Below are 24,080 nucleotides of genomic sequence, written 5' to 3'. Positions count from 1 at the left end.
CACCAGGCTGAGTACCTTTCACACTCAGTTCCGTTTTCGCTTTCTTCCCTGGGGAGTAGCACAGTAGCTTATTGTCAGGCAAATGACTTCCAACTTTGCCATGTGGTTCTCTGAGAGATGACGCTAAAACGATTTATATCAGACTGGAATGTGGAATAGTAGCTCAGAGGCAAGTCCTTCATTGCTAGAGGTAGTCTGAATAAGTGAGCTTGTGGGCACCGGTACAACCTCATTTTCACCTGCCGGTACCCAGGTTCCCAGCTGCACTCACCATATCTGCATATCTTTGGGGTGAGGAAATCTTTGTATGCTTCAGGATGACTGTTATGAAACAAGTTGGGTTTTTAGTTTACTTCTCTGAAGAAGTGAAACCTCTAAAGAGCAGTTCAATTTCAAGTTGATAACATTATAATTATTTTAATGGCGTCTATAGCCAGTGAAAACCCCATTGTATAACTTGAAAAAATATAATTCTGAGTTTTCTTTTTTTTGGATTTCAGAAAATGTATGCTCTCATACTGGTTTCTACACAGCTGAAGAAATGAGAGCATTTTATGGTGGGGAAGATAGTTATTTGTATTAATTAGATTGTCAGCTTTTCAGTGGCATTTATCTGTCAGACGTCCTAATCTATGTTTAAACAGAAGTATATGAACTTCAATTCACAGTAAGCTCAATGTTGAAATTTCACTTAGCTGAGCATTGTAAGACAATGGTGATCAGGGTCTTTGTGAGGGACTTACACTCCTATTTTCTTCTTTCCCCAGTCAGGTTATACATGCTGTCACCTAAGATAAATTGAAGTAAAGGACTTAGAACTTTACAAGATTAGATTCCAGACTTACAGGTTTATAGTACAGACAATGGTGACAAACTGACTGGGAAAACAAAGAAAATGTCTTGGTTCCTTTCTGCGTACTGCCTCTATGCTAGCAAATCTTATGGTTCCTCACTAGTGTAGGTTTCCTCATCATAGAATAAGTGAAAACAGGGTGTAGGTAAGTATTGTCATTTGTAGAGACATCATCATCATCGTCATCATCGTCATCATCATGGTCATCATCGTCATCATCATGCCTAGGCTTCACAAAATATCTCATCAGATCTCAGAAGCTAAACAGGGTCGGGCCCAGTTGGTACTTGGATGGGAACCCTCCTGGGAATGCCAGGTGCTGTAGGTTCTAGTCCTGAGGACTTCACTGTCACCGTCCAAGCTTGCTTGGCTGTGGCAGATGAACATTAGTAGAGACATGGCCTTAGCCATTGGCACAAGTTATCAATTTCACTACCTGTAATAATTGTTTTATATGCTTGTTGTGATAAGAAAATTAGTGTCATAAATAGAATATTTTGCATTCATGAGTGAAATCTCTTATGTCAAAATGTAAGAAAAGAAAATGTGGAAGCAGGAGAACAGAAAAATGTACTTTTTGTCTTTTTCTTTATTGGCTGGGGAAAGTCCTGCAAAGGTGACGAGAACAAGGTTATGAACAACCTTCAAATTTTTCAGTATGTAAAATTCTAGACTGTCATTTCAGGATTCCAATGTAAACTGTTGACAAATGATTGAATTTTAAAGTGTCTCCTCACTCAATCTTACTTTTCACTATCTTTGACATCTCAAGAAACAGTGTGGCACAGACACTTAAAGAGACTGTTTAAAAAAAATCACAAGAAACCTACGCCATCAACTTATTAGAATCTTTGCATTAGGTAATGCTCACACAAGAAGTCAAATCTCTTGAACAGGATGGTGATGCAAGTCTTTATTATAAAGCATCACTGCATGACATCTTTAGCTTAAATTGGTAGAATTGCCCAAACGACTTTTCTTATTTCTTTTATATGGTCTGGCAATATTGTCCACCCAGGATTTTAATCAACACTTTGAAGTAGATAAAAAATGTTTTGTCTATTGCTCTTGGCTCAGCAAGAGCTGCCTTTAGGCATCTCTGTAACTGTCTGAAGGTCCAACCTGGCCAGCTCCTGAAATAGTGAAGCACTTTGTTGTGAAGCTGGAAGGCAGTCAAGCCTCAACTTGACCCATTTTTCCCAATTATCTCATCTACACAGAGACTAGCTGGGGAGTTCCCGAGCCACCCAAGGAATTAATGACTAAATGCACTGTGTGCACACAGGCATAGACCTGATACCCAAGTACACTACAATTATAATTATTGACTGTAGGACAAATTGGAATTTCATTCTTAAATCACAGTTACAACTTAAACTCCATAGATTTTTCCATGATGAGTAACCATACAGTTTGCTAAAGAGCATGACGTTTTTCTGTAGATTGAAAGGTAGTCTACATCTTGAATGTGTGGCAAAATAGGCAATCTTCAGCTTGGAGAACATTTTCTTGCAAATTTTAAAACTAGGTTCCCTGATGTTTTGCAGAACAGAAGTTGCTATGTGCTTAATTTTAGATAACACCAAAGCACAGAGCTATAAATGAAAATGCTCTCAGAGATCCATGGAATAGTGATTGAAATTATTCTTTCAATTTTACAGGTCTTCACAACTGAGTAACATTGGTTAAACTGATTTGGGAGCTGCGTGCTTCCCATTCATATGGAAGGGGTGACATGGAGCAGCCACCACTTGAACATCTGGCACTCTGCAGGCAGCCACCCAAGCCAGCAGATGTCAAAAACACTAATACGTTTTCATAAAAAAAGGGTGTTTTTCAGCAGAAATCTACTTTTCCACAAAGGCCTCCGTCAGTCCTACCAGAGAAAAGAATGAGGCACGTTTTGAACTTTGTGAACAATTAGGCTCAAATTCATTCCCAAGGAAAAGATAACTTCATTTACCTTACTGAAAAAGTTGCTTCTGAAAGTGGTTTCTGATTCACTTTATCTTTTATATCTCTCCTTTTCTGTTATGCTGATTCTTTCCCATTGGCATCCTGATCAAAATCAGCTACTAGCAGACTCTAAGCACAGACTTGGTGGTATGCAAATCAGTTTTCATCAAAACCAGTATCCTGAAGGCAGCTTATGAGCTAAAAGCATCTATCTAGGTGGTACTGCTGTGCTTGTGAAACCAAGCAGACTTTCTTACCAGCTCGAAAAATAAGAATGCACCATATTGCTCTTGACCATTTTAGTTTGCTAAAACAGACATTGAACTTTAGCTTTATCCCTGGCCCGACAAGATACACTGTACTAGCACAGTAAAAAAGTAAGCTAGCAAATAAGGAAATATGAAGAACTGTTGAAGAAAAGGTTTAGACAAAAGGCACTATATATATTTGCTGAGGCCTGGAACTTTTAATTCTGTAGTCTCAACTTTTTCCTTTGCTGTTAAAACAGTACTTTGCTTTCTTGTTGCTGCACAACTAATTGCGCACTGTACTATGGTGCACTCAGGTTTTTTGTCCTCAGCCATCTCTGTGTTTAGTGTCATATTTAGAGCTAGGTAATACAAGACTTTTAAATGGGAACCTGAAAATTAAAAAGATCATATTTTACACTTACTTTGTGGAACTTATATCCTTCTTGCATTATTAATAAATGTTGGCAAACAATATTTTTCAGTAGAGATAAAATTTGGAATTAGTAGTGAGACACTTCTGTCCTAGCAGTCTTCTTTTATGTGTAAAATTCTGAAATCGGGAGAACAGGGAACAAAGAAGAGAGAGAAAGTAACCACAGATTTTCCATTTTTTTCTTCAAAACCAGACAAAGAATGGACAGAGTTTCCAATGATAATGAAGTTTGTTTTGAAATGCTTGTTCCCTTTTGTTCTTTTGAGTAATACCATGGCTGCAACCTGTCTACACTGAAATTTGTAATTTGGAGGAGAGCAAATCATAGAATCATAATAATTTGTGTTGGAAGGAAGCTTTGAAATTCGTCTAGTCTGTAGCTCCTACAATGAATAGGGACATCTTCTCAACTGTATTAGATTGCTAAGAGTCCCTTTCAATCTGACCTTTAATGTTTCCAGGGATGGGCATCCACCACCTCCCTCGGCAACCTATGCCAGTGTTTTATCACCCTCATTGTGATTTCTTCCTTATGTGTAGTATGAATCCACACTCTTTTAGTTTAAAACTATTACTTCTGGTCCTATCACAACAAGCCCTGCTAAAAAGTTTGTTTCCATCTTTGGGGTTGGACTAGATGATCTCCAGAGGTCCCTTACAATCCTAGCTATTCTGTGATGTTCCTTGTAAGCCCCCTTCAAGTACTGAAAGGCTGACATAAGGTCTCTGAACAACTCTAACTCAGTCAAGCCTTTAGAGTGGTGCTCTCATCCCTGTGATCATTTTTGTGGCCCTCCTCTGGACCCACTTCAAAAAGGTTCATGTCTTTCTTGTACTGGGGACCTCAGAGCTGGATGCAGAGCTCCAGATGGGTCTCACGAGAGCAGAGTAGAGGGGCAGAATCACCTCCCTCGATCTGCGGGCCACTCTGCTTTCAGTGCAGCCCTAGGATGCTGTTGGCTTTCTGGGCTGTGAGCACTCATTGCTGGCTCATGTGCAGCCTTTCATCCACCAATATCCTCAAGTCCTCTCCAGGGCTTTTCTCGAGGTTTCACTTTACTCTCTTTGTAACTGTGGGTGTAAGATATCCTTAGAAAATATGGCAGCTGACTCAGTTTCCTATTTTTCCAGATAGCACAGAGAGGAATTGTTTTTCGCTTGTGGAAAGAAAGGAAGAGGATGGCATCCTTGGGAAAAAAAAATCAATTGTTCACGGAACAGTTGTTTGCTTCTTGGATTTGTTTGTTTTTTGTTTTTTAGGCAAAAAATATATGTTCTGTTTAGCTGAAACTAGAATAGCAAATATTGTTCTGTATGAAGTACAAGTGGCTAGTATTGCATGTAGTTATTGGAGTGCAAAGTGTGGTTTGGATATGCTAACTGACAACTTCCATGAAACATAATTTCTTGGTTGCTCTGTTGTTTGGGGGTTTTTGGTTCATGACGTTTGAGGTTTAAAAAGTAAGATTTTTCTTTTCACCAATGTCCAGGATGCTTTTAAGCTAATGTTTATTTCTTGGGAAGTGGAAGCGATGAGATCCTTAAAACACAGTGTTCTTTTACGTGCAAGAATACAGCAGATGGTATATTCCTCTGAGTATGTATTAAATACCTGTTATAGTTTTCTTAGGCAACAAGGCCAAACACTGTCAGAGAACATTAAACCCAGATCATTCAGACTATGGAGAATGTTTAAATTCATTTGCACTTGTCGGTGAAACTGAACAAGGAAGGGTAACTTGATTTGGCAGTGTTAGAAATCTTCACCCACTCTCAAGTCTCAGCACACAAAGTTTTAACACTCTTGGGTGCCAAGTTATCCCAAAATACAGATATTCTGAGTGCTGAAAGTTAGGGATTCCAGTGTGTCTGATGTGCATCTGACCTGCAGAAGAAATGATTTGGCTACAAGGGACTCTGTGTCCATAATAGTATAATGAAATAAAACTGCAGTTATAAAATGCTTTGAACTAACTTGATCAGAAAATTTCAGTGAAAAGTATTTTACTTCTAAGTTCTGACTTAGAAGCTTTGTAGCTTTATATATGACAACTTGGTCATACTCTTTACAGAAAGTTAGCACTGTAACAACTTTTGAAACCCCTTAAAGTATTTTTTGAAAGTAATGTTTCTTTTATTAATAAAATGCATAAAGCTTATGTCAGAATTTTGTTAATTGTAATTTTGATGTCTGTTAAAATGCATGCTAGTGCCAGAAAATTTAGTATGCCAGTATTATCAATATCAATGTAGTCAGTAATTTGCTTTTGAAAGTGAAAGTAAATTTATTTTTATAAAATTGTGAGATTGGAAATCATTGAAAGAATATAATTCCAGGAGCTCAAAGGAAAAACAAGCATACTTACAGTAACTTTTAAACTATATTTGCTTTTAGTTACCTGCCAAGAGCTATGGTCCACTCCCATGGGTTCTCTGCTATGTCTCTCAGAGGCATAATATCATTCACATTTTAAGTACTAGAAGTAATACAATTCCCGTATGTGTTTCGGTGTTTGCAATGCCAAAGCATTCAGCAGAAATATAGAAAATCCAGGGAATGAATGGAGGTTTTGGTTGGTAAAGGTTTTCCTTTGCATCTTCTACAATATTTATTTTTTTTTCCATTTCTAAATTCTTTAAGTGGATTAGGTAAATAATTTGGGATCTGAATTTATTAGCTAAATTTTTCTAAGAAGGCATTATAGTTCACCTTTAAATTTCATAAAAACTTTTATCTGTACCTAATTAAAACAAATTATATCTCCTTCTTATTCCCCTGAAATTTGAATAGAACTAAAATCCTTCTAGTATTGTTTTAAAACTACAAAGTGTTATTTAAAGCCAGAGAGTGCTTTTGTGTCTGTTAGTTAGTAAATTTTTATTTAAATACTATTTCTGTAGGTGAGGCACAGTGTGTGCGGAACTGGGCCCACTGTTTAAGTCCCGAGGTTCATCTGCCACAGTCAAGCGAGCTTGGACGGTGACAGTGAAGTCCTCAGGACTAGAACCTACAGCACTCAGCATTTCCCAGGAAGTCTCCCATCCAAGTAGTAATCCGGGGCTGACCCTGCTGAGCTTCTGAGATCTGACGGGATCGGATGTCAGGGAGGCATTTAACTGAAAAAAAAAAAAAAAAAAATCCACTGTGCAGGCTGGAAGGGCACACCCACGTGGGGAAAGCCCTTCCCCAATTCTTCGTTCGCGAAGCCGAGCCACACACATTTCTGTAAATGTTATTTTCCCTTGATAACTCTGTATTTGCCAAGACTGCTATGCCCCATGAATTTATCTTTGCTTTGGAAAGCTCTTACCTCTTGTTTGACTCTTTTGTGCATATGGTAGGACAATGCAATGTGGACATATTCTGATTAGGTAGTTTTCGGGTGTGGTGTGTCTCCAGGTAGAAGAAGCTTACCTAGAAATATGTAAGATCAGACCAAGGAGTTAGAAGAGTGTGACTTCTGCAGATTATTTCTGAAGTAGCTCAAGAAGGCAAGAAATGATTAAGGGTGGTTGTATTGGCTCAGTTGGTTAAAACTTGGCTATTAAAGCATGTTAAAACATGCCAAGGTCATGGGTTCAATCCCCTGTGTGGGCCATTGACTTAGAGTTGGACTCGATGATCCTTGTGGGTCCCTTCCAACTCAGAATAGTCTGTGAGTTTGTATATAGTGGACTGTCTGTGTAATTCGCCATGATTATGACAACTTAGCAATTGTTTTATTGTATAGCTATTTTGCCCATGTCATTTCCTGCATGTATTCTTCCATTCCTCATTGTCTCTTAATAAACAAACTGAGATTCAATTTAGGAAGCCTCATGTGAAGTTTGGGGGAGGGTTTTTTGACAATATAAAATGTTTAGACACACAAAATCAAAGAGAAATTTACATAGTGAAACACAGAAAATAAATCAGAATTGGCAGCAGAAGAATTTATGCAAGTGTGTCTTCTAAATCTGCAAAATAGGCTTCCTGGAGAGTGGGGCTAACTATCCTTTTTCTCCACATCTAAAATCATGCATTCCAAACTTGGCTAAATTACCTAAGAGATGACAAATACAATGAGGAATGAGAAAACAGAAACTGAGGGACCTAAAGTATTTAATATGAGGAAGATTGTGCTATTCATGTTTAAGAGGTAAAAAAGGGAAAAATATTGATTGTCTAATACTGGAATGGCAGAAGCTGTGACAGAGAAGACAGGGGTGAGGTAATTTTACAAAAGTACAAATTACTATAGGGCTGCTGGAGTGCAGCCTTTCCCTTCATATCTAGTTTTGCTGGCCTGTCACAAACTCTGTGGCATGTGAAAGAGCTCAGTTACTGCTCTGTCAGTGCATTGCAGTCCTTACTTCACATTTTTATCCAGTCTAGATTTAATGTTCTCAAGGGATCAGAGCTTTCACTATTTCCCTTAGGAGGTTATCATACAATCTAATAGAGCTGACTTTCTGTGGAAATTTCAGTGGTATTTATCTTAAATTTTCTCTTTCTTAATTTAATTCCATTAGTTTCATCTACTATAACCCCTGATAATGTACTAAGTCTTCTTTCTGCTTGATGTTCAGATTCCTGGAATATAAGTAGATATTATGGGCCTTTTCTCTTAATTAACATTCTTGTTTTTTTCTTTGTTGCACCATTTCCATCTTTAAACATATTTTCCTCACTCTTTATTAAGCTCCTAACACTGTCTTCTCATAAATGTGGTTGATTCCTCCCAGACAAAAAAATACATTCAGATCAGGTGGAAGGTGGAGAATGTGTATGAGTGATCAGGAGGTAAAATCATTCACAGTGTTGCCATAGTTAGCTCATTGCTAAGCATTTTGATCTCAGACTGTTCAGTTAATATTATGTTTAAATGAATTATAAACTTACACAGAGAAATTATCTGCACAGTTAAACCATCTTATATCTGATCTACATCTACAGTGGCATAATGCCAGTGTGAGATGATGATTATGGGATTTCAGTAGGGAGGTTCCCAGATCAGTTTTATGTCAATTTTAAAGGCATTTTAGATTATAATCTGATATTGTAAATCAACATAGACAGTGATATTATTTTGGCCATTTTTATCTGCCTATGGATTCCAATGGAATGAATTACCCCCAGAGAAACACAAGAAGTTACTGTCTTTTAAAGTTTTCTCATTATTGCTGGGGGTAGAAGACCAAATCTTCTTTCCACAAGCTATTCACTCTTAGAAAATATCTCCCAGCTTCCATTGGTTGCAAAAGAGAATGTGTTGTTCCTCTAAAGAAAATGATGGTCCTGTTGTGTTACGCATTAGAGATTTGCATAGCATTTGGTGATCATTGGCCCCTTGGCCATGATTACTGTAGGGATGGTATGTTTTCAGTTTTGGGTAGACAAGAAAAAGACACACAGTGGATGTTGCTCCTTCAGAGGAGGATTCATCCTGTTGTCCTTAAAAAGCAAAGGTAAAATCCCTGCTACTGTGAAACTCAGCCTATTTTCTCAACTTAAATAGTAGGCACTGGCCACATAGAGTCTTTGTGTCATCAGAACTCCTCAGGTTAAAGAAAAAAAAAGAGGAAGAAAGAAGAATAAAATATACCATAACGAAAAGTTGAATTCAGTACTTGATATCTTGGTATTTTGTCAAAGCAAGTTATTGGAAGACAACTGTGCCAGGACCAATAGATTTGCAAATGTAGCTGTGTATTAAGCATAAAAGAGCACATGTTCAAGAACTGTTTTAAGTCATATTCCTTTTAAGAGAAATGAAATATGATAATTTTTAAAAAAAATTGAATTTTCAAAATAGTATTTTTTCTTGGTGATCATTGGCATATAGCATGTATTTAAAAAATAAGCTACACACTTTTGTAATTTCATTTTTTTGGAGCTTTATTGTGTGTTTAAACTGCCTTCCTCTGCAAAACAGAACATTTCTGATAATATTTGTGGAAGTTTGATTATCCTTCTATGGCTGTCTCAGTCAAAAGAATCCCATAATTTTTCTGTCACAAACTCATCCCATCACTCTAATTTTTACTCTGAATTGTAGCTGTCACAGTAAGTGTTATAATTAAAAGTGCTACATTCTTAGCCAAAACATACATTCTACTGTCTATAGAAGTCTATATTTCAGTAATAGTGGAGATTTCTCAAAAAATGCAAAATACTATTATTCTAAAATCATAGAATCCAGGACAGTCAGATAATTTTTATTTGTCTGTGTCTTTGATATACAAAATAAACACCCTAGAAGCAGTGATATTTTTCTCAAAGTTATTTAAAAACATAAAAAATTAACCTTAAGAAAATTGTCTTTCAGGTTTAGCACACTACACCCCACGTGCTAATAGCATGCTTGACTGGGAAAATTGAAATATTTCTTTTAATCCAGTGTCTTAATCTAGCAATAGGTATAAACTGTTGTGCCATTTAAACTTTTTTATTTATACATTGTAGGTTCACATGATACCTAGTTGCTGTTTTGTGTTTCAGAGAAAGTACACTGGAAACAGTTAGTTGGATAACTTATGATGTAAAACAAACAAACAAAACATGCTTATACAAAGTCTCTGTGCCTCTGGAAACAAACAAAAAAATTTCCTTGTTATCTGTCCTTACTGCATATGTAAATAGGTCAAGACCCAGATTGTGTTTTAGCAAATTACAATTTTCTAAGAACAGGTTTACAAAACAGCAAAAGGTTGTATATCAGAGCTCAATATGAACCTAGTACAGGATACCTACTCAGCAGAAGTTTCCTAAATATAAGTAGCTACAACCATAAAATAAATCCTATGGGGAACATCAAATAATTTTTTTTCAAACAATTTTTTCTCATCCCCAGTTGTACAGGCAAATAATGTGAAAGGGAGAGATTATTATATTCTGGGAAAGTGCTCCCTTATTTTTGTGTGTTCCAAGTCCAGCACAGATAAGGAGATGATGATTTATTCCCTCATGGAGGTTCTGCACTACTGTCTGGTAGATCAGTAAGTTTCCTTAAAGTCAGGGGACAGCTTCATATTGTGAGAGCTGAGCTTCTTGCCCCCATGCCATCAAAAGAAGATAGCACTCCTAGGGCTCTGTATTTACACTCCTGGAGTCTTTATTCCTGTTTACAGTTCTGTAGCTTTTCTAAAACTGCATGATTCCTGCCTCTCTTTTCCTTTCTTGCTAAATGAGAACAGTTGATAGTTATATATAGGTACATGGTGATGGGGAAAAGTGCAGAGAACTGCGTAAGGAAATTTTGCTGCTTGCAGCTTGTAAACTACATTATATACACTGTAGTGCAAGGGATGACATTAATGTGTTGTTTAAAAAGCTGCTGTCAGGCCAATGCACATGCATTTTCAATAATGTATATGTGCTCATGTGTGATATTTAAGACTGCTCTATAGCTGCAAATGTGTCTGGAAAAATGGCTTTGATTAATTGACTTCCCTCCTCTTCTCCTTTCCTCTCTTCAGACACATTATCAGAGAAGATCAGAGGAGGAGGGGAGCAGAGTACCTGGGTCACACGCTGTTAGAGTTACAATTTTCCAAATGCCATAAGTAAACAATAGGGAACAGGAAATATCCAAGATGGGAGAGGACCTCTGTGTTTGAAGATCTTCCTCAATTCCAAATATTTGGTCTGATTTTATCCTTAGCTGTGCAAATTTGCATCTCTCCATTGTAGATAAATGTAAAACTTGTTACATCTTCAACTCTTGTCTTTTTCTTGTGTCACATTTTCAGCCTCCGAGGCATGAGAAACCTTGAACATTCATTGAGGGCTATTCTTTCCAGTGTTCCTTATCCAGTTACTCATTTTTCTTAGGAAATTATCACCTATAAGAAATTACATATCCTAAATCCAAATCTCATACTGTACTACATCAACTGACAGTTTCCTTTGCCTCTGTATTTATATTTACATGAATGGTTCTCTCCTTTTGATGTGTGCTAGTTTTGTCTGGGATAGAGTTAATTTTCTTCATAGTAGCTAGTATGGGGTTATGTTTTGGATTTGTGCATCCTTGTTGATAATACAAGGATGTTTCAGTTATTGCTGAGCAGTGCTTGCACAGTGTTAAGGCTCTTTCTGCTCCTCATGCCACCGAACCAGCAAGTAGGCTGGGGGTGCACAAGAAGCTGGAAAGGGACACAGCTGGAACAGCTGACTCCAACAGACCAAGCGATATTCCATACCATATGACATCATGCTCAGTATTTAAACATGGAGGAAGGAGGAAGAAGTTGGGGTTCACTTGGAGTTAAAGCACTTGTCTTCCCAAGTAACCATTAACCCCTGCTTTTCTGGCGGTCTCTGAACACCTGCCCTGCCTATGAGAAGTGGTGAATGAATTCCTCATTTTGCTTTGCTTGTGCATGTGGCTTGTGTTTTCCCTACTGTCTTTATCTCAACCCACACACTTTCTAGCTTTTACCCTTTAGATTCTCTCCCCCGTTCCACTGAGGGGCCAGTAAACAAGAGGCTGTGTGGTGCTTAGCTGCTGGCTGGGGTTAAAGCATGACAGGATTCCTGTGTGCTGACAAAAGCTTATTTCTGCTAAATTTCATGTATGTTCACGGTATTTGTGCCATGCATAATTTATCCATAAAATAAGAATTTTGCATGGGGAGAATATTGCTAGTCAAACCCCAAAAGTTTGGCCCCATCTTTATTCATCATATTTTGCTTCTTCAGTTTAACATTATTACTGGTTAATAGGTGCACCTGAAAATCAAGCTGTATTGTAGTATCTGGAGCATTATGTTAAATGAATCTTTTCTAGGACAGCAAGTCTCTTTTTTTTTTCTAATGAAAAAGAATACCTCATCTTTTCCAATTTTCCTGTCAAACACATCCACATCATCTCGAGACACTGCCAAATCCAGCTGCATCTATACTCGACTTCAATTATATGAAATTACACAACCTACTCTCAGGTCCTTTAGGTTCTCTTTTGCTGTGTGAGACACACGCACAGTGAATTTCCTGTGAAGTGCATGATTACAAACTATTCAGTACAAGCCTGTTTTAAGTAAACAGTAAATTAAATATTGTCAGTGCTTGTTCAGACATGCTCTTAAGAAGGAAAAGGGACTTCTAGATTTGGGTTCATAAAACTCTAGATTGAAGAAAGGGACAGACGTAAACTAGGCATCCTTTCTCCCTTCTAACTTCTCTTGGCTGACCCAGTTGTTCAACAGCTGGTACAAAACAGTATATTCAGATGTCCATACAAGGAGAATTGGACTAGGCAAAATGCTAAAGGTAGCAAACTTCCTGTTTATTCCTCTTCATTGAAATAGAGAATTCTCAAAAACATTCTGTCACTGTCAGGTACAATGCTGCCTGAAAGACTGTTAAGAGTCTGTCTGAGCAACATCCCTCTTTCAACCCTGACAAATACAGTAAAAGTACCTCATTTTATTTTAGTTCTGACAATATTATTTTCTGCTATGCCAATCAGCCTGACTGCAGGGGTTAGGATAGAAAGAAAATGTTTGTTTCCCCAAGAATTTAAAGCTTTTGAGTATTTTGTGGTGTCTGCTACTCCAGGATCAGCATGGTCACTAGCATTTGGAGAAGTATAAATGCACACCTGCAAAGTCTCCTTTCATCTTTGCCAGTTAACTCATTCTCAAGAAAGGAAAAGCTCTTTTTTTCCAAGTGGTCATATATTGTTTCCATTGATTTTATAGATATTCCAAAAAGAAAAAAAATTGCACATATGTGTTCAGAAATGCATACAATTTATGATACAGCAAGTACCCTTTTCTCTCTTGTATTTTGTTTCTCTTACTTACAAGCTAGTATAGTGAGAAACTTTGGCAAAGAATTAAAAAATTTATCCAAGTTATCACTGGTATATGAAAAGGCATAATTTATAGTATATCACGTTTCCAGTTCCTTTGTTACGGGATTTTAATGTAATTTATAAAATAAAATTTAAAAAAGAGGCAAAATATTTTTGACTGATACAGCAGAGACCCTGGGTAAACTAATAAAAATATTAGTAAAAAAAAAAGTTTAAAAATACTTTCTTTGCAAAATAAGAATGCAAAGATCTAATGTAGACTGATTTGTATTTTGAAAATGAATATGAGAGTTATCTCAGGAGCACAGTATTAATAGATTTGTATGAGTGCACATAAGGCCAATATATTCAATGCTGTAATTTTTTATGGTTTCATAAATAGTGCTATCACCAACATTTCAAAGAAATCTGAAAAAAACAGAGCTCATATGTGGTGGCATAAATTTAGTGTATTTTATAGAACACTCTTACTCCAGATATAGCCTACGGGTTGTGACTTTTCATAAAGCCTAATGAATGTCTAGATTTGTCAGCTGTTTCAACACAGATGCACTTTGCTGATCTAATGGAAACATTCTGAGCCCAGATCCAAAATATCAATAGCTTTTAGTATCACAAATTAGTTTGGCTATTGGGTAAAGACGGATGTAGTTCTTGATAAAAAAACAGCAAGTAATTTTGTGTTTTATGATAACTACCTCTCCAATGTCTGACGCTGAGGTTTTTCCTCTCTCTTTTTTTTTTTCCCCCCCAGAGTTTTAAGTTGAATGTAGACAGCCACTGTGCTTTAAAAGAAGCTGTGGTAGAAGAAGGACGGCAACTTCTTGAGCTTATTGTATCTCACAAATCAGGTAAATCCTTCTGAAATATTGCAAGGCTTTATGTCTCCAGACTATTAAAGAATGAAGAAGCATTGCTGTAAATTACTGCATATATTCACTTCCTTATGTATTATTAATATTTACATTATCAGATTGACCTTCAAGATTTATAAATGTTTCATATACTGCATACAATGCAGTGATACTTATAAAATGAAATACTGCCTGCAAATAGTCTGTTCATTTTATTTTGGTCTTGCTGTTCAGCTGAGTTTCAATTGAAATCACATCACTGAAAACTTCACACTGACATATTCTTTGATGTAGGTGCTATGGAAATAACATTAAGATAATGAATTGGGATTTCAAATATGTATATATGTATTTACATACTCTGCATAGGTAATTGCATTGGTAAAGCTTTATTTTACCCCTTAAACTAATTCTTACATTGATTTAAATATATTTATGAGGACTAGATTAAAATTAAAAATACCTTTTTCCTTTGGTTAGGCTTGTCTTTTTCTGCAAAGGCCCTAAATGGAGAGGAAGGAGAGAGATATACGGATTCCTCTTTGTCCCCACGACCTCCTATATTTTTAGATGTTTGCGTGACTTGTCTGAGAATAGGGTTTTAATCAGCATATACTGCTGCAGAATGCCATCTTAATTTTGGCCTACTTAGCATGCTTTTCATCCTGGTTGAAGTTATTCTTTGGTCTAGTTTTCTGATTATGCCATACGTGTGCCTCTGTTGTTTCACAGCATCAGACAGATGTGTGTAAAGTGAAAGCTGTAGGAAATTACTTTTATGTATAGTTCCAAAAAGATAGCCATAGCAAGGAGGAGTAGTGCATGTCACCACAGACATAGAAATTGTTAAGTTAAATATTTAAAGAAGTTGGAGGCAAGAAAAATGTCTTTGGAAGATTATGAAATGTTTCAAGATAAAGACTAGAGATTAGAGGGGGAGATTACCACAGTGTTCCCTACTGCAGAGAAATGAAATTGTCAGTGGAAGCATAATCAAAATTTAACATGATGACTAAGGGAAATGTTTGACCCATTGTTTTGCAGTATGAACAATAGTAATGTGTGGATTTATTGCTGAGAAAACATATTAAAATTCCTGTTGCCTTTATTATTTTAAATATCCTGCTAATTACTTGAATAAAGGATAATATTTAAAGATGCTGTTGAGTTTACAGCTTTTACTTTTTACCCCTTCATTGTGGAGAAGGACTGAAGGACATGCTGCAGATGATTGCAAGTCAATGGAAAGAACTACAGAGGCAAATCAAACGGCAACACAGCTGGATTCTTAGGGCTCTGGATATCATCAAAGCAGAGATACTGGCTACTGATGTGTCTGCAGAGAATGAGGAAGGGACTGGGAGCCCTAAGGTAAGTGGCTTGAAGTTTGCCTTATTTCCTCTTATTTCCGTCTTCTTTTGAACTAGGCACCACTGAAGTTTTCTTTCCACCCTAAGGCTTTTCATTTCTACTGGGTAAACTTTTTTTTCTTATAAACAAAATGAAATGCCTTACTCTGAAACAATAAAAAAAATCTTAGAACTTTCAAGTTTTCCGGGAAGACCTGTCTCCTTCTGTGTAGAGGGGCATGAGGGTGAACGTAAAACATTTTGTAAACAAAACATAAAGCATCTTTAACATGAATAATCAGAATGGCTTTAAATTGTTTTGTTGCAACTATAAATCACTATAATCAGTGCAATCACTCAGCTCTGACATCCATTAGCCGCTTGGTTACAGCAAATTAGCAAAGAAGAGAGAAAGTGATTCATTATCTCATTCCTGTTAATGACTATCAGATGCATTGCTTAATTAGGGGATGGCTATTGTAGTGGGAAGAAGGTCATAAGCCTTTTCACAAATCTTTTTGCTCTGAGTTTAAGTTGTCCATAATAGGACTTGTGTTGAGTGCAACAAGTACTTTAAGAGTGAGGTATTGTCACCTATCATCCATTCATGAATATCAGTTATTAAAGAGGGCTATAGTACTTAACAGTTGCCAAACTTAATATTTGTAAGAGCATTTTAAATGCAGACCATTCTTTTTCAAATTGATGCAAGCAGTGTAGGGATAGTACACACAACAGAAACTTCTGGCCTAGGGTCCATGAACTTTGATTACCACCAGTAGTAAGCAGAGGTGTTTCTTAAGCAAAGAATATGCAGCAGAGCAATTAAAAAACTGAACATCTTGACACACATCAGGCTGAAAGGTAAAGAAAAATTCATGATTCTTGTTTCTAGAAATAACAGAGATGGTTGTGCTGAGTAGATTTCCTGATTCTGATGCTAGACAATTCTTCATATTGATATTCAGTGCTTCCTAGAGCATAGTTTGTAGAGCAACTCTTGGCTTAGATTATGTGTAAAGTTCTGGTGTTTTCTTACCATAATTATACATAGCAAGAATGATCTTAGAGATAGTAGAGGAAGAGACAAGGACAACAAAGACATAAAAATACAAGAAAACACATATGTGCAGGAAACACAATTTGACGGATATCTCTCATTGCTTGCATGATGGAAAATGCTTCTGGGCCATATAGCTTTTCCTTTAGGAATAATGTGGTGGAGCAACACTTGATTTCATAATTAGGTCTGTTAAAGTAAACAGACTAACTTAAAAGTTATTATTTTACCATGCCAATAATATGACCTTGTATCTCTGAACAGCTTTACTTATCCGTGGTCAAAAGTTTAACTGCTCAATCAATATTATCATGTAAAAAGTATTCTAAAATTCAGCTTGATTTTGTTATGAAAATTATGAAATCCCTAGCTTGGAATAATTTTATTCAAATATTTACTTAAAAGGGGATAAATGGAGGCAGGGCTTATGTTGCAGTAAATTTTTCGTATACATAGGTGGTTGCTCCTTGCCTCATGCTTTTCATTATAGAGATGGGAACCTGAAGCAATGCTGCCTTTTTTAATTAAAATTAAATTAAAAAAATAGACAAAATACTAGACAAAACTGAAAGAACTTCAGTTTATTTAATTCATTAAAACACATCCCTATATGATTCTTCTAAGTATGGGCAATTGTGCAATCAAATACCATCTACTTTTTCAGGCTAAAAGAGTAACTAAAACTAAAATACAGTTGGTAATATCACTGCAGATTTCAGTTTGCATTTGTTTCAAAAGCCAAAAGGAACGTGAGAAGTAGAATAGAAAAATCTAAAGACTATACCTAGAGGGTATTTTTTTTGACTTTTTTGAGAAACTGCAGGAACGGTGTTGGTGTTAGAAATCTGTAAAGAAATAGGAAAAGGAGGAATTTCAAAGACCCTAGGAAACTTTTCCCTTAGGAGTTTTTAAAACATGTTTTCATACCACTATGGCATCTTTTATAAGAGCAATGAAGAGTGCGAGGGGAGACGGATGTTCTGCACTCTAGAAATATATTGTCAACATTTTTGTTCAAGAATTCAGATTTTGCTTAGGAAAATTTTAATTTTATTGTAAGTGTCATAGAGGTTTATAGTGATTGCTATAGAAGACTTAGGATTGATTTTAAACATTTCTGATGTCTAAGCTCTTCTAATGTATTACATTCTCTGTAAGATCCTAGAAAAACAGTGAGATCTCTTTAAGTATCTCCTGCAACTATTCTGTCATTTTTATAAATAAAGAATTGATGACTGTATTCAGCTTAAATTGAAGGATATAAAGTTTTGTCTTCATACTCTATTGACAAGTACCTTTAAAAAATGAATGTCAGAATAAGTATGGCACATTCCAACAAGTACTGATCTAACATTATGAATATTACACGACATACTATACACTTGACTCTCCTTTACAACATTGAGACACTTAGCTACAATATGTGTTTTCTCTTGATGAAAACAGTAATATTCTAAATATCTGGAAACAGGAGGAATGTATGTGCATATCTTGCATTTTTTCCTTTTGAAGATGTCTGGGACCATTTGTTTTGTAACTGATCTCTTTGAGTCACTTCTCCATCAGGAAAGGCACTGGAAACAGTATTACTTTCAATAAACAGTGGAAAGTGGGATTGCAAAACAACATGATGTACTTCCTTATCTGGTGGCTGTGAGTGTAACTGCCCCAATATTATGTTGATCTATTTAACTCATAATCTAGTGGAAAAGTTCATGCCTTTCTGAAGATCTTGTAAGTTACTGATCTTGCAACCCTGTAACTGATGTCCTTTAAAAGCATACAAATCTTAACAGCACTTTCCTATAGCAGACATTCTCCTTCAGTGAATATTGTGTTTAATGGTATTCTTAGGGTCAGTTATAAGTTCTGCTCCCAGCATGCATTTGTACAATTAGTTCATTACTGTAATTTTTGGATCTGGATATTTTTGTTCTGCAAGTAATTATTTGAAATCGGTTTGGTTTGTTTTGGTTTTGGTAACAGTTCAGAATATAACATCAGAACCTAAAGGCTGGTAGGTTAAAAGAATAATGGTGTACTCTGCAAATATATATGTAGTCTGTACTTCTGGACAAATTGATTTCCAGAATAATTGCTTTATTACTGAAAAACATGTCTAATTTTCCACTCCAGCTTCAGAGAAACGAGAATGAAACTGCGTAGGACATTGGGCCTAATGTTTAGAACACTGAAATTTGACTTAGTTGTCTCAGGGAAAAAAGTACTCTTGGGAAGAGTGTGTTAAGTCTATGATGGACTTGTCAGTGGGGTAAATCATAGAAACAGTAAAGATTTGAAGAGTATTAGAGGAAGAGTTAAAAACATGTTTAATAAAGTAGCATAAAAATCACAGAAATAGTAGATGGCTCAGTGTAACAGTTTGGAGTGGTTGACCAGACCTTTGCATAAAGGGAAAAAGAAAACCAGTGTAACTTCTTTTTGATATATAATTAAACATCCAACACTTACAGGATCATTTCCCACTCTGTTGCACATAATTTTACAGTTTTTGCAACCATTCTAAACAAATAGTCTTCAGTACACAAAAAAGTGATTTTCATTTAAAAAATGAAGCTGTTTAATATCTACCACAATTTGGCATTCTGGGAACACTCCTTTAAAGACAGTTTTATAGCGACACTCGTCTCAGACTTGGTGGGTGGACTAAATACTGCAGTTCAGAACAATTACATCCTAATGAGGATGAATTTGTGAAATGGGCAGCAAGACAGAGCAAAAGTTAGAGAGTGGTAACAGTCTTTTCTTTTTTACTTTAGACTTGTAACTTATCCTGGCCATTCAATCATACTGCTATGACTACAACATTTAGATTAATACTTTGATATAAAAGGAATACACAAATGAAAAATTTTGGTGTCTTTGTGATTAGTGTAGAGAAATATCACATTTGTGAGTAGATAATTTTCTTTCTCTCCGTGTCTTTTAGCAACTCTGTATTTTTAATCTGCAGCCATGAGTGTGATGCATGAGCTGTAGTATTAAAAGCAAGATACCAGTATTATTTTTCTGATGCCTTTCATTATTTAAAAACAGGAAAGCTTATTACCGGGACAGTTATAAATATTATCAACAGACAACAGAGAGCATTATTTCAGAATCTAGTGCTTTTACTTACACAACCGCTTTGAAAACCATGTTTTTGGTGTCCAGTATTATATATATTATTGTAGTGGTTAGTGCTTTGAAGTTGTCAAATAGCATATATAACTGGCCTTCAATCTCCTTCCACTTGATTACTTCTAGTGAAATGGCAGGAACAGCATATGCTGGAAGGATCATTTTGCTTGGTTGCTGGAGTTTCTTAAGTTGCAGGGGACTTACAAAACTTCGCATCTCAAACTGAATTTGTTTATTTACCTTAAGGTCTCTCTTTCTCTATTTTCCACATGCACAAACTCAGAATGAGACTCATGGATTCAATCCTGTATCTCATGTTCTTAATACTTTGGAATAAAATGTCAAGTAAATAGCCACTTCATCAATAAAAATCTGAAAAAATAATGAAATGGAAATCAGACTTTCATCTCTGACACTGTACAGACATGTGGAAAGGGCTTTTCATCTGGCGATACACATGCCATTTTGGTCTATTGTTATCTCATGGCTTAATCAAGGCTTTTCTTGGAAAAGAAATGTACAAGAAAAGTTGGTATTTTTTCCTCTAGTGTACCCATAATGAGCCACATTCCCATATATACATGAGATAGTTTTTTTTGTCATGAATGCAACTCATCATAGATGAAACATTAAACTGAAGTTCTAACCACCTTTACCCAGGTTGACTACCAGTATCAGTAATTAGCATCTGCCACCTTGATCCTTTGTGATTTCAGCTGAATGTACTAGTCTCTTCTGTTCAGAACAACTGGATAGGCTCTGGATGCAGTTCAATAGTTACCGCCTTTCTCAGGTGAATAAAATACCTTATAACACCTTAAAACGTATTTCTCTGCCGAAAAGTATTACAGAGTATTACCAAGACTGTAGTTCACCATTCACTACTTCAAAGGATGGTAATAAGCAGGTGATTTCCTGCAATTAGAACAGAAGTTTTTGCTATGTTGCCATTAAAGCATAGTCTTAAATTCTTGGATATTTAAAATGCTATCTATATTTAAATACTATTATTGTGCCTAGCAGCTGAACAGTTTAAAATTATTCACGTGACATTTCAGTCCTGAATCTTTGGGAACTTTGGAAGTCTAGACTAAAAATACTGTGACCTCAGTCTAAGGTACAAACAATGCTGTTAATTCTGCTGTACTAGGAAACAATTAATTAAGGTTATTACTTTGCTTGGCTTTAAATATTTTAGTGTGTGACATTACAACATTCTTGATCTGTCATCTGTGGTGTGGATTTGGACCATTCATGAGTTGGTCAAATGAATAAAAAGGGTAATGTTTTTTACAAAATCTTTCTGTAGGTCAATAAACAAAATTTTGGTTTTACAAGGAATAAACTTGTCTTTTAGTGCTTTTACCAGAGGATGTGAAACACAACTGAGTGCTTTTAATATTAATTGTTATCCAAATATAGGATTAAAAACATCCTTTGAGAATTTCCAAGCTAATCAAAACAAGCTATGTTGATGTAACAATGAAAAGAACCTAAAAAAAAAGGAAGAGCAAGGAAAGTTTGTGTCTTTTAGTGCAGCTAGACACTTCAGGTTCCTCAGTTTGCTAGTTTTTAATATCTTGCTTTATAAAGTTATGTAATTTTAATGTTACAAACATCATGTAGGATGTGCACAGATCTAGCCATCATCATAACAGAAAGAATCTTCAGGAAAGATTAGAGAGGTGGAATCGTAATTCTACACACCATTTTAGAGTGAATGAATAAAAGGAAACAGAAAGATGGTTTAGAATAAGTTTAGTACAGAAGCTAGCACTGGTAAAAGGAGAGCCTAAAAATGGAAAATCAAATGGGACTGACTTTTAGTGGAAGAAACAAGAAATACAGAAAAATGGGATCTACTGAAGTATATAAAAGATGCAATTGTGTCAACTGAGCAGAAAAGCTTTGTTGACGGTACTGTACCAGATTCTGAGAAACAGTTGAAAAAAATGTGATAATTTTAATATAGATAGAAAGAAAACATAGACTTTTAGAACTTTTTAGTACCTTCTGGTACAGGGTCTTTTATTTACAAAACAGTACCTTGACAAGAAAGTGCCTCTCTTTATCGTACTTTGAAGAAAAAATTTCTTCAGCTAAGCAGAAGCTTTCAGAAACCCAGGCAAACCCAAAGTAACTGTGTAATCTTTCGTGTACAGAATGTTTCCTTTAAGTTTCTAAGTGTGTGCAATCTTAAATTGATGAATTGCGTAGAGAATAATATTCATAAAACTGCCAAGATTCTTCTGTCTTTTATATCCATCCTTGAGGAAAGGAATTATCTAGTTGAACTAGTTTTTGCTTAGTTAAAATACTTTAACTGAGCTGGTCGTTTTGGGGTGATTTTAAGTTTCCAAACTTATAAAATTTTTGGGTTATTAGAACAAGGCCTTTTTCCAAAACGGGCATAAGCAAACTGAACCTTAAAGCCTTCCCTTGGTCAGCTCTTTTACAAGGGCTTCCTCCCCAACACACTCTGAGAAAAGCAGGTGTCAGAACTCTTTTTCCTTTTCCAGAGGAAGAATGTTACATTCTGTCTGGCTGTTCATAAGGATTTACACAGCTGAGATCTTCCAGGAAAGGCTGTAAATCAAGTTATGTCCTTGGTAGCCTCCTCTTGTGCCTCTGTGAGTGTGCTGTGGATCGTGGTGGTGGTTGGCTGCTTCACAGGGAAAGAGGACATGTAGTTCTTCCCCACTGCCTTCCTCTCCACTGTCTGGAAGTCCACAGCCTGTGTTCCTGAGGCCACATGGGATGAATCAGATCCATTGTTTTGTGGGTAAAATGTTGCAATAATGACTACTGACTAAAGTGCAGGATTATGCAGATGTGCTTGTAAATGTGTTGGTAACACTTGACCACTGCCTTTGGAAGTAATTTTCAGTTGACAGAAGATTTTAAATGCTACATATTTGGGAGAACTCTATTTTGAAAATGTTTCTTATGTTCAAATAGTCATAGTGGTTTTTTCCCATAAGAATCGTAAGTAAAAGCATCTAAGGTGCCAGAAAACCCATTTAGGGCTGTTAGATGTATTGTCAGCTTCCACATGGTGGATTCACAGCTGTTTACTGGCAACTGTTTCTCCTGAGTTGTTAATTGTATGCCTTTTCATGTATGCAGGAGAAAAGATTTGGTGTTAATTCCGAATCTCCCATCACAGAATAAGGAATGAATCTAAGCAGTGTTTGGAGTGCAGTAAGACAAATGAACAATAGCTCCATCCCAGACATCTCCTTTCAGGCTACAGGAGCCCTGGTAAAACTTCTCTATATCACAAGTTAAACAAATATTTTGCTAGCTTCTCAAGAAATGATGACCCTGAAGTCTTAGTTAAGCAAACCTGGGTCCCATTTTAGGTCACAGAGATTGTTTTCTCATATATCCATCAACTTCCTTGAATATTTGCTGCAAATCCTGTATGACAGTATTTTTTTCATAGTATCTAAAATAATTCTAAATTTTAACTAGACAAATTTCTAAAACAGTAGCAAAGTTCCCTATTTTTTCTATTGAATATAAAAGAAACTTCATCTGTGGTTTATTGAACTCACTATCAAGTGTAAAAGTCATATTTTTTGTAGTTAACTTGTATAAGCACAATATTCAGTACTGTTATATAACATAGCTGCATTTTTAACCAACATATAGAATTTACTGCAAAATTATCAGAAGTCATATTCTAATATTCTACTTATAATGTGCTTCTAATTTTTACACGTTGATGATTCTACATACAGAGTATTGATTTCTTTCGAGCAACTATATGCTCTTTTAACAGCCATCAGTGTTAGTAGAAACAGTTATGCTTACATAGTTAGCAAATAAATTATGATTTTTTTACTTCAGGAGTGAGGAAGGCTACTTTCTATTAAAACATAGATCAAGTTCAGTTTGAAAGACGTTTTAAGTCCAAATCACTTCACTGAGAACAAGTGCATGACTGAGAACTTGATGAAAGCAGATATTTAGACTGACATACGCCCAAGGGGCAAATTTTCACATAATGCTATTTGAGTCTTTGAACATTATTATCTGAAAACCTGAAAGTGTGTGAGGCTGTTTTAACTTCACATGCATGAGGACTAACTCTGACAAGTTTTATTTAGGCAAAAATCCTGTTTAGATTTGACTTATATTCATACCTTTATCTTAAATAACATAAACTGTTAACCACTCAAAGGCTTGATTTTCTGTTTTGCTAGTATCTGTCCATGCTGCTCTCTCCCCACTATCATTCCATTTTTGTCCTTTTATTTTTAACAGAACATATTTTCAGTGACTATTCAGCAGTGAATATTGGTGGAAGGTTTTGCTTAGTCATGTCTGCCTATTGTTTCACATGTTTCTCAGATTTCCAGAGAAATTTCACATTTAATA

General features: G+C 35.9%; 1 protein-coding gene across 3 annotated transcripts in view; it reads left to right on the top strand.

Moving 5' to 3' along the window:
• Positions 1-24,080, top strand: part of AKAP6 (A-kinase anchoring protein 6) — a 301,632-nt gene that overhangs the window by 146,656 nt on the left and 130,896 nt on the right. For all 3 annotated transcript variants that reach the window (XM_071557960.1, XM_071557958.1, XM_071557959.1), the window contains exons 7-8: positions 14,048-14,144; positions 15,355-15,518. In XM_071557960.1, coding sequence (XP_071414061.1) covers positions 14,048-14,144; positions 15,355-15,518 — 261 coding nt within the window. The remainder of the gene's footprint in view (positions 1-14,047; positions 14,145-15,354; positions 15,519-24,080) is intronic.

This window comes from Pithys albifrons, chromosome 6 (genome assembly GCF_047495875.1).
Source record: "Pithys albifrons albifrons isolate INPA30051 chromosome 6, PitAlb_v1, whole genome shotgun sequence".
Classification (NCBI taxonomy): domain Eukaryota; kingdom Metazoa; phylum Chordata; class Aves; order Passeriformes; family Thamnophilidae; genus Pithys; species Pithys albifrons.
This window is presented reverse-complemented; position numbering and strand designations above follow the sequence as displayed.